Raw genomic sequence first — 11,583 nt, forward strand, 5'->3', positions numbered from 1 at the left:
CACTCCACCCCGAGGCCTCGCTGGGCCTCTTCCCCTGTGGCCTCCCTGGCACTGTGCCTCTTCCCCCCCCCCCCGCCCCACCTTGCCCTCGCTTCGCATCTTTCCCCAACCCCTTCTCCCACCTCTCCAGGGGAGGGAGCAGACAGGCACAAACGGCAGGCAGAGGAGGAGGAGAGGAGCAAGCAGTAGGGGATGGGCGGGTCTGGGGGGAAGCGTCCGAGTGGGGGAGGGAAGAGGCAGAGTGGGAGTTGGGCCTCCGGGTGGAGCGCAGACGGGGCCTGGGGCGGAGCAGAAGGCGGGGCCACAGACCCAGCAGCAGTACCCCTCCCCCACTTCTAGGGAACTTCGGACACTCGCTCCCAGCCTCCCCAAAGGCAAGAGTCAGGTGCTGCCTATGGGGGAGGGGAGGCCATACGCCCATCAGAGCCCCCAGCCCTGGGGCCAGACAGGGCAGTTGTGCTCACCCACTATCTTGCTGTCCTCTCTCTCCAGGTAGCGCTTCCACATCTGGTTGGCTCGTTCGTCATCACTAGGAGGGAGACAATAGTGGGGGGCTGCTGAGGGAGGAACCCCAAGGGCAGCTCCCTCCACACACTAGCCTGGGCTCTCCGCAGCCCCTTTGCGAGGCAGCCAGGGGCGGGGTTGTGCCTTGGGGGCTCCTATCCTGCTGGCGGGGCTGAGACTCCCCAAACTCCTCCCCCCCCAGGCCCCAAGCAGGCAGCCCCCAGGCTGAGAGCAGACCATGTGCTATTGTCAATCTCCTCCCCACCTGCCCCCTTGCCCCCGCCGCAGGCTCCCTGCCCCCTGGGTGACAATGCAGCTGCTGGGAGGGGAGCCTGGGAATCCTACGCCCCAAATCCACTGAGAGCTGCCTGCTGGCCCTGGGGCTCTCGCCGCTCCTGTCCCCGGGGCCTAAGCCAAGGCTAGACTAACCAGACCCAGCCAGGACACTGGCCTGGTTCCCGCCCCCTTGAGCCCCCAGCCCCAGCCGGGCAGCGACGGAGTCCTTGCCAGGGGCAGTCCTGCTGCTTTCAGACCCTCAGTGCAGGGCTACAAGGACCAGCTCACAACACGAGCCACATTTCGCTGCGTCCCTGGGAGTTGCAGCCCCCGACCAGCTCAGCCTGCTCACCTCAAGGGGTCCGAGTCCTCTAGCACCGAGGGCCGTTTGGTATCAGAGAGGATGCTGGGAGTTTTGCGCCCCTTCCTGTTGATCTCCACGTGCAGCCGGTCCATGAAAAACTTCAGGAACTCCTGGGCATCCTGCTGGCTAGAGACAGGAACGGCCAGTCAGCCCCACCCCACCCTTCAAGAGCTTCCACACACTGCATCCCCTACCCCAGACCCACATCCTCCACACATGGGTCCCCAGCCCCAGCCCCCACCACACACTGGGTCCCCAGCCCTGCCCCCCAGCACCCTCCACACACTGGGTCCCCTCCCCCAACCTCAGCCCTGTCCCCAGCCCCCTCCATACACTTGGTCCCCTCCCCCAGCCCTGCCCCCCAGGACCCTCTACACAATGGGTCCCTCCCCTGGCTTCAGTTCTACCACCCAGGACTGTCCACATTCAGGGTCCCCTCCCCTGGCCGCACAGCTCTCAATACTCAAGATTCATCAGCAGTGGGGCTTTCCCTGCAGCTCTGGCAGCCAGGCCCTGCCCCCCCCCCTGCGCTTGCCCCCCCCCCCCCCCCCACTCAGCACATCACCCTGCCAGGGCAGAGGAGCAGAGCTCTGGCAGGCTGCTGCGGGAAAGGGACTGTCAGGCAGGACCCAGAGGAGGTCCTGGCTGCTCTGCACAGACCTGACATCGCAGGGATCCCATGCCCTGGCCAGACCGGTTCCTCCCAGGTGCACACTATGCTGGCTGCTAAACTCTGCCCAGAGGTGGCTGCATTCCCATGGTGCTCTGGGACGGCCCCTCCCCATGGCTGTGGGAGAAGGGGTCCAGGGCGCACATGGAGCCCTCTCACCTGTAGCCTGTGAAGGACGGGACGTATTTCTGAAAGACGGCTTTGAAGCGCCCGGGGTTCACAGCTTCGGTGGAGTCTGGGTGCCACAGGGAATTGATGACATCTGCAAATGCTGAGGGGAGACAAGCCACCAGCCACGTTACCCCACCTGCACCGCCCCACAGCCAGCTCACTCACCCCAGCTGGCATGGCAGCCATGGGGTGGGGGAGCGGGATTCCCTGCCTCTGGGGAGGGGCCAATCTCCAACTGGACCGTGCTGGAGCAGCCCTGGGGGCGGGGGGGGGAGGGGGAAGCAGGAAATATCCCCAGACCCACAGGGTATTGCTGCTCCCAAACCCCTGCATGTGGCACAGACTGGGGGACAGGGAGGGGTGAAGGAACAGCTAGATGGGGTCAAAGGGAGCGTAGGACAGTGAGCGGAGCCCAGGAGGAGTCAGGATGCCTGGATCCTATTCCTGACTCTGCCACCAAGATCTCTCCCCCATGCTTCGTGACGGCCCTCCAGCCTTGCCCTTGCCCTGCGGTGCCCAGAGCGATACGGACACACTCAGCACTCAGGGCCCATCCTCCATACGCCTGTGCCCACCCCGCTCCCATGCTGGGCACAGTATCACTACTGCCACAGCAGGGAATTCAGCCCTGCTGCTTATGTAACCAACTTTCCAGCTGGCCTCACTTCAGCAGGGTGCTTACATAACCCTGGTCACTGGCGCGGGGATTAGCTCCCACGGCAGCCAGCCCCAGGCCCCAGGGAGCTCCTGGGCAGCGAGCCAGCTGTGTGAGCGCAGGACTGGGGAGCAGCAGGGAGGCGTCCGGCCGGCTCACCTACCTTCCGTGAGCTCCTGCTGGGCCCGCGAGGCGCCGGGCTGCTCCTGGAGGAACTCCTTGCGCAGGCAGTAGTCACGCAGAGGCTTGGTGCTGCTCAGGCACTGGAGCACAGCGTTCATGAAGCACTGCAGGGGCACAGGTAGGCAGTCACAGTGGGCCCCACGCCCCAGGCACTGGCTCCCCCAGCCGTCTGCATGCAGCACCTGGGCAGCTGGGATTGGCCAGCCCAGGAGGGGCTGTAGTTCCTACTGGACAGGCGCCATGGAGAGCGGCGAGCCCACAGAGTGCAGGCACGTGGGCACTGGGCCCCACCGTTACCCCTCTCAGCCAGCTCACCCTGCCAAGCTCTGCTCCAAGCATCCCCCTCCAAACCCGGCCATCCTGACAGCTACAAGAGGGTGCTCTTGAAGCCACAGATCTCTTGCCACTGTGCAGAGACCGGGCTGGCTGGCAGCAGATGTAGCAGGGGCACCAATGGGCTCCCAAAGGAGGGGGCCACCCGCAGTGAAGCGGATCAATGCTGGTGATGGGGAGGAGGGTCCCTAGAGATCAAACCCCCCAACACCACCAGGAAGACAGTCACTGGCCATGTGCAGCTGCTCAGCCACCTCCCCAGCTAGACTCAAGCTGCTGCTACTCATTGCTGCACCAGGGCCTCTTGGAGCCTCTCACACAACACAGGCAGAACTCGCCTCAGCCAAACCCCTGCCACCTGGGCTACAGGAGAATCTCCATCAGCAGCACAGGGCCTCTGACACACAGCAGTGACACAGTGCTAGACACAGCAGGGTTTGGGCAGAGGGCCAGAAAGCCCCCAGAGCAGCCTGGGATGGTTTAGTGCCCTCCAGCGCCGGGGCTGCAGGGAACAGCACATAGGCAACAAGCCCAGGGGGTGCAAAGGGAACCACAGCTGGGTGGGAAAGGTGGCAGCAGGTGAGTCAGCTCCACTCACAGCACAACTGCTGGCTCCTCCATGCAACACAGGCACAGCCCTTTGATTGGATTCAACGGGGTCTTTGTATCGGCATGTGCAGGCTCTGGCCCACCACACTGCTGGCAGTAACAGGCGCAGCCCCTGATCACCGCCCCCATCCGCCTGTCCCAGCCCAAGGGCTCCGGGAGCCCATCTGCACTGCTGGAGAAAGGCTGCTGCACTCCCAATCCCACCAGGATTAAAGCAGGCAGGCAGGCGCTGGCTCAGATGGCGGCAGTGGGAGAACAGTGGCCGGTGAGCAGTATTCCAAGGGTGCTCATCGCATCAGGGAAGGGACAGACCTGGGAACACCGAGGAAGGGACGACTGGGGGAGGTTACATAGACCATGATGACATTAGACTCATGTGAGAAACTACAGCACTCAGCGACCTCAGATCTCCTTGGTGGGGCACCCTCACATAGCACATCAGGGAATCATGGCCCCAGTCATGTAGAAACCAGGCAGCCCAGGTCGCCATTCTCTGCACTTTGCATCACTGACTCGAGTACAAAGCGGGTGTGAAACACCATGGTGCAGTGCTCATCTTGCCCTGGTGTGAACAATGGTGAGGGCTGCACAGGGAGAATCAGGCCTGAACTGGGCACAGCAGAGGGGGGTGCAATGCGGGGAGGATGTGCTACCTCGAGTCTTCCCAATTCCAGCCCCTCTGCATGTCAAACACTTTCCCAGGCACCAACTGATATTTTTGACACCATCAAACACAGGCTAATGGCTTTTCAAAAAGCCTTCTACAGGGGACATCCTGCCCCCCAGCGTCTGTGTGTGTGTGGGGGTGTCCCGCTGCCCAGGGTTCCCCAGCACTGAACGCCGGGTGCTTACCGTGTTGCCAAGATTGCGGAGTCCAATGTGCCCAGAGCCCAGGAGGAGGGTGTGGTGTGTCTGAGAAGACGAGAGAGAGACGGGATGAACACCTGGGAAAGGGACTGCAAAGCATGAGCAGGAAGAGTCCGTGCCGTAATACTGTAAATAGGTTGATCTCTACCTCATGTCTCCCCAGGAGGATGGCCACACATGGCCAGCCCATCCATAGACACAGCCAGCCCAACCCATTCCCTCCACACACACATGCACACAGCCAGCTCATGGCCCCCAGAGGCTGGAGGTGTCCCACTGCCTACAGCCAGCAGAAGGAAGAGCATGGTGCATTACCTCACTGGTCATCAGCAGCAGCCCCATCACCGCGGTGTGCACCACCGACTCCGAGATATCCGCCCCCTTGCCCTGCAGCTCTCGTTTGGTGGCCAACGTGCGGTGCAGCTTTCGAGGCAGCTCCACCAGGGTGGCTCCCTGCAGGCCTGGCATGGCTCCTGCCACACGGAGGAGCGGGCAGCCGGAGCGCTGAGCTTGCCTTGCGGCACCAACTGAAGGGACCATAGGGCCCTCCCTCTGCCTCTATAAACCATCAGCTCATTAGCTGATCCGATTTCCCCTGGCTATTCCGGGCCCTGCTCGAGGCTCATCTCTGTGGGATTAATTAGCAAGGAGAGCTACTTTGGGGACAATGGGTGTTTGAAGAACCATGGAACAGAGAAGGAAAATACAACCAAACACTCACCGACCATGCAGCAGGCACAGCACACTCCTAGAAGGGATGGGGGTGGGGGAGAAACCAGCTACCCCGGGCTGACCTGTCTCAGGGCTGCCATAGTGCACTGGATTGCTAGGTGGGCACATGCCAAGCTTCTGCACAGCCGGCTAGCCCTGCCTGGGGCGACAGGCTATGCCTAGTGGTCAGCCCCATGCCTGTGCTCAGACAGATTACATAAGAGATTTCCTAGAAGGAACTGATTACACTTCCAGCCAGTGCTTGGTGGACACACCTGGGAGGTGCTTTTGCTAGGGAAGATGAGGAGCTGCAGGCAGGGACTGAGGGGAAGGTCTGGGTCAGGCCATGGGGGAATCCCAAAGCTGGTAGCTCAAGATTTGAGTGAGCATTTGGACAGTTTCGGCCACTTTGATCACCTGGGGCAGAGCCTTGGACATCAGATCTGTTGTAGGGGATACTCCTGCAGTAGCCAGAGAGATTGAGGGGCCATTGCTGATCTCTGTGGTTTTGCACATCACTCACCGCCCCCCCATCACACATCCCAGAGTCTCCTGGATGAGCAATCCAACAATTGTCGGGGCATCTGTTAACTTCACACGCAATCCCACTAGCTAGATGTCTTCACTGAAACCACGAGCTGGTTCTCTGCCCCTCCCACCCCGAGGGCCCCCCAGCCGATGGAGCGCTGGATGCAGTTCCTGGAGCAGCCAAAGTCGCTGCTGCGAGGCAAGTCAGGGCCCATAGGGATATCATCCACGCTGGGACTGCTTGCTTGCTGGCATGCCATGCTCCTGCTCAGCAGAGCCAGAGACCCCCCCAGACTTCCTGCAGGCCCGGCGACTAAATTCTGATGCAGCCCGGTCCCCACAGGCTTGCACGTGTATGAGGGCAGATAGGAGGATGCTGAAAGCATGGTGTGGTGGAAGGATGCTCCTGGGAGAAGCACGGCCAGACAAGGGACTCAAAAAATCACTCCACCTCCAAGTCCCAGCTGCCAACCTTGCTGAGGCATATCACCCTCCCGCCAACCCAGCACACCCGGCTATTCTGCCTCCTGGCAGCGTCGTTCTGACAGCAGCAACTCTGTCGCTAGCTCTATGGGAGGCAGAGTGCTCAGCTGGACGGGCAGACCGGGAGAGTCCATGGTGGCGCTGGCTTTCCACTTGCCTGCTCAGCAGGTTGAAGCTGGAATCACAGCGACCACAAGTTCATTTTCCCAGGATCCCACCCACAAGGTGCTGGGTTCTCATGGAACGAGGAGGCTGGGGGCAGCTTGGGGCAAAACCACAGAGCACCAGGGCTCAAGGGGGAGCCTTTGGCCTAGACTCCACCATGGAAAGTAAGGGCTGGGGCAAGATGGGAGAAAGCCCCCCTCCCCCTTGAGGAAGCCCCAGATTGGAGCCCCCAGACATCAGGCCAGGTACTGCCACTCTCTAGCAGTCTGCAGTAACGAGGCTCATCCACCCCAGCAGGCCTGGGAGCAGAGCACAGGGAGGATGGCAACGCGGAGTGCTACCCGCCCCGCTCAGTAGATGTCAAACAGCAATTACAGCAGACACCTTCTTGTCGGGCCTGCTCGGAGCTGGAGGCGGTACCTTGCCCTGGGGTGGGCTCCCAGCCACTGGGACATCCTGGGGGTGCACGTACTCGGAGACCTGAGGATCGGGGGTGTGCGTCCTGGTGCAGCCCTCAGTGCGGACAGAGAGCATTGTGCCTGCGGGCTTCCCATCCAGCCCAGGAGACACATTGACCCTCCTGAGCGAGGAACTCCGCTGGAGAGCCAAGGGCCCCAGGCCCAGCTTCTGGCTGCAGGACGGGCTGCGGTCCCGGAGCACCAGGCGGCTGAGCACCATGCTCAGCTCCTCCCCTCGCCCCCCCGCTTGGCTCAGGTCCCCAATGCTGATAGACTTGGAGCGGGCGAGGTTGTTTCTCCTACGCTCAGAGTCTCGTTCCACCAGCAACACTCCTGATGGCAGGGAGAAGGAGGCGCTGCCTGACATGGTGCCAGGCTGTGGGGAGTTGGGCACCTTGACCGCATGGTCAGCCTTCACCGGCCCTCGCCTGGGCACCGAGCCCCGCAGCTGGTCGTTGCGCTTCGAAGCACGGCCCCTTTCAAGCTCCTGCTTCTTCCCCCGATCGTCCAGCGGGCTGGGCCGGGGAGGCAGCGGGTGAAGCTTGGGAGCCATGGAGAGCCCATTGGCCAGTGCAGGGGAGACTGAGGTGTGGCGTTCCTGGCTCACGGCCCGGTGTCCGTTCAGGAGCTTGGTGGTGGCCTTGGGCTGCGATGTGATGACCTGCTCTCTAGCCCGGCTGACCCGGTGTTCAGAGGCCTGGGGCATCGTAGAGACAATGAAGAGGAGAATCCTGGGGAGACAGGAGAAAGACGAGTCAGCGCGGCAGATCAAAGCCAGTGTCACTCAAATGGAGCCCAGCTACCAGGAGGCAGGACTCCAGGCTGCCAATCCCAGCTCCAGGAGGGGAGTGTGGTCTAGTGGGTTCAGCAAGGGAATGGGAGACCAGGCTCCTGGATTCCAGCGCCGACTCCCTGTGTAACTTGGGTGGATTCTCTGGAATTCGAAGCTGGCTAGCTGCATTATGGAAAGCAGAAACCTTCCTCTGCAGCATCAGGTACTAGCCACGGCTGAGGCGCAGATGCTGGGCTGCAGGGACCGGGGCGCCGAGGCAGCACAACCAGACATACCTCTCACAATCTGCGAGCGTCTCTTCCCCACCAGTGCCAAGCTCACACCCCTCCACGGTGGCTGTCCAGGTGGAGATTCCCATTGGCTGAGGCCCTAGAACACAAGACAGGATGATCCAGGCACAGGCTCCCATGGCAGTTTCATCCAGGACTTCTGGCCACCAGAATCTCTGGGAAACCCTCTGAAAGGCAACAGAGCCCAGCCCAGAGCGGCTCAAACTGGTCCGTGTCACAAGGGAAAGGGAGGAAGGGTCTGCAGTGAGACAAGCCCCATGGGACTCCACCCACCAGAGCAGGATACTGCACATCTGGGCGGGAAATGATGCGGTAGCCTCAGGAGGGCAACAGGTGGTGCTGCTAGTGAAGAGAGAAAGCTGGGCACAGGCTCTCCCTATCCCACAATGCACCAGCACCATCACACAGCAGAGCCAGGAGTGACTGCGCCTAGCTAGAGGCGGCATCACACCATCTACCCCCCTTTCCGCTCTGCTTCGAGGACAGTCTCCTGAGACGGCCTTTTACTCCCCTTTCAGCAGGTTTTCAAGGGAGAGAGTTAATGGGCTCTGGTGCCTTCCAGCCAAGACCACCAAGCTCCAGGCAGGTGTAACTAAGGGTATGTCGACGCTGCAGTGAAAACCCCCGGCCGGCCTGTGCCAGCTGACTCAGGCTAAGGTGCTGTTTAATTGCAGTGTAGATGTTCAGGCTCAGGCTGGAGCCCTGGCTCTAGGACCCTGCGAGGTGAGAGGGACCCAGAGCTGAGGCTGCAGCCCAAGCCCAAACATCTACACCGCAGTTAACAAGCTCTTAGCCCGAGCCCTGTGAGCTCAAGTCAGCTGGCACGGACCAGCCATGCGTGTCTAATCACAGTACTGACATAACCTCCGAGGCCTTGCCGCTAACTGCAGCTAGGTGGTTTGTGCAGAAGGAGCCACTGATCTTGCTGCAATTACTGAGCAGGAGCCTGCACCACATGGGGATCAATGGGTGCCTTGTGTCAGTCTGACAGAGAGGCCAAGGGCTGAACAGGCCCTGGTGACCAGACTCCTCTCCTGCAGGGGTCTCTCCATGGCATGGCTAAGGCCCATCAGCGGTCCCAGTTTGCTCTCCATTCGGACTTTTCCCCACACGGTGCTACTGTCAAACCCCCTCACCTCTCACTCAACTGAGCTGAGGTATTTGGGCAAGTGAGGCTCTCATTGTTCGCTGAACTACAGAGGTGATTAGGGTGAGTCACTGAGCCTCTAGTCAGGACGTGGGTTGCCAGTTACTCCCACCAACCGCCTCTGGCAGGTGCTGGGCTTTGCCAGTGCAGAGCTCATAACCAGAAGCAGTGCCTCATATTGGCAAAGAAACTTACTAATTCCCCACCCCCGCTCTCTAGAACAGGAGCACTGGCCCATTCCTGCCTTCTGGCATCCGGCACAGAACAGTGGAGAGGGCACAGACCCCACACAATGAAGCCAGCCAATACTTGGCATATAGGATCGAAGAGAGCTAGAAGCCTTAATTAGGGTCCATCGGCACAATTCTGTACACTGTCGTTAACTGGCTAATGTGTATGCATAATGCTGCCATCTTCTGCATGGAATCAGACCTACCCAGCTGTGTGTCATAGGCCCGATATTCACAAAAGCTAATGGGGATTCCCTTTTAACTCAAATAACAGAGGTCTATGCTTTTGGAGCAGGAGGATCAGTGTTTTTTCTATCCCTGATGTCATCATGAAGTTCCTACCGGTCCAGCATAATGGCAATTGGGAAGCCACAAACGTGTCACAATAGCAAATCTCCGCAATACATATTGAGATAAGAGGAGCACGATTCGTTTGCGATTTGCTTCAGAAAAACCAGCACAGGCCCCTGCTACTGCTCAATGGCCTCAAGACAGAGTATGTGGCATTTCAGAAAGGGAAAGCACAGGGGAGTGCCATGAACTGGGACACCAGGCCAGGGCTTCAGAGCAGCTGGCCAGTCAAAGCCAAGTCATATGACACTTCCCCTTGCAAGTAGGATGGCGCAGTGCGCAGACTCTGCCCATCTGAGCATGGCATTGGTCAAGTTGCCAGGAGCCCAAGGGCTGCCCAAAATTTGTATAAAATGGAGAAAGCTGCATCCGCCTTCCATCTTATACATAGAGGTGCTGCCCACAGTGACTACAGATCCCAGCATGCAGTGCTCCCTCTCAATCTAAGCAGCCATGCTGCATGGCTGGCTGGGACCAGTAGTCTCTTCAGGCCGCACTTCCACGGACAGCGCCAGACAGCAAAGACTTTTCATTTCCCAGACAGCAAGGACTTTTCATCTCCTGAGGCAATCTCTGTATGGATCACTCAAATAAAGAACATTTATTTTCAAAACTTTCTGTGATGTTCCCCCACCAGCCACGCTCACCTCCGTCATTCCTCATCCTACCCAGTTCACACACCCCTTGCTGCCAGCCAGCCTGCCCCTTGCCTGAAGGGAGAGAACTCAAGTACAAGGGGCAGGGCAGTGTCCTTGTGCAGAGCCCAGCTACTGATCATTCCAGCCTTCCCTCACCCTGCCCCCCAAACCACATCTACTCTATGTGACCTCCAGCTCCCTAGAGACCCCCTACAGCCCCAGCCCCCATACACCATTCCATAACCCTATGCAGAGGCATCTATCCATCATCCCACAGCCCCTAGAGAGAGAGCAATCACCCCTATATACAGCCCCCATATATATATATATATATATTACACCCCCATATGGAGGCCCCAAACCTCAATCCCCTATATACAGCCCCCTATATATATACATTATCCCCTATATGCAGGCCCCAACACCCTATAGAGTAACCCCCTATATACAGCCTCCCATACATACATTATCCCCTATATGCAGGCCCCAACCCCCTATAGAGTAACACCCATATATACATTACACCCTATATGCAGGCCCCAGCCCCAAGAGAGTAACCCCCATATACAGCCCCCCTATATACCTCACCCCCATCCCTACAGCCCGAGGAAACCCCCCTAACACCACATACCATGGAGGGTGCCCACCCCCTCCGAGGCCCTGGGAGGTGGGTCGGACCCTACCTCCTGCAGGACGCCATAGCAACAACTCCCGCACCAGAAGCCGCCATCTTTGTTTCTGTCCCCGCTGCCCGGCTACAAGTTACTTCGGTCGACTCATGGCGCATGCGCTGCCATCCGCAGCCTTCTGCTTCTAGGCCTAGTCTGCGCGTGCGTCACCGGCCTGCTCTAATGACACATCCCGTCGCCATGGAGGCAGAGCGGCGTCCCCCCTACCCTTAAAGAGACAGTAGCACTAACAGGGAAAGTTACAGTAGGCTCGCCGAGGCTCCGGCTGCTGCTGTTCAAGGGGGCTTTGGCACCCGATTATCGCCACAAGCCCCCCCCAGTCTGAGACATGTGAGGGGGCACCTGTGCTGGGGGCACGGGATATACCACATCCCCTGGGGGGACGCCTGTGCTGGGGGGGCAGGGTGTGGGACATAGCACGTCCCCTGATGGGGACCCCTGTTCTTGGGGCTCAGGGGACACACCACG

At 59.8% G+C, this 11,583-nt stretch overlaps 1 protein-coding gene across 1 annotated transcript in view; it reads right to left on the reverse strand.

Moving 5' to 3' along the window:
• USP21 (ubiquitin specific peptidase 21) overlaps positions 1-11,147 on the reverse strand; it is a 14,410-nt gene extending 3,263 nt beyond the window's left edge. Inside the window, exons 1-8 of the mRNA XM_026657603.1 lie at positions 11,058-11,147; positions 8,046-8,139; positions 6,940-7,708; positions 4,618-4,677; positions 2,804-2,927; positions 1,974-2,085; positions 1,133-1,270; positions 465-529 (exon numbers count right to left, since the gene is read on the reverse strand). Coding sequence (XP_026513388.1) covers positions 465-529; positions 1,133-1,270; positions 1,974-2,085; positions 2,804-2,927; positions 4,618-4,677; positions 6,940-7,708; positions 8,046-8,128 — 1,351 coding nt within the window. The 5' untranslated portion in view covers positions 8,129-8,139; positions 11,058-11,147. The remainder of the gene's footprint in view (positions 1-464; positions 530-1,132; positions 1,271-1,973; positions 2,086-2,803; positions 2,928-4,617; positions 4,678-6,939; positions 7,709-8,045; positions 8,140-11,057) is intronic.
• Between the last annotated feature and the right edge of the window lie 436 nt (positions 11,148-11,583).

This window comes from Terrapene carolina, unplaced genomic scaffold (genome assembly GCF_002925995.2).
Source record: "Terrapene carolina triunguis isolate 2854851 unplaced genomic scaffold, T_m_triunguis-2.0 Scaffold249, whole genome shotgun sequence".
NCBI lineage: Eukaryota > Metazoa > Chordata > Testudines > Emydidae > Terrapene > Terrapene triunguis.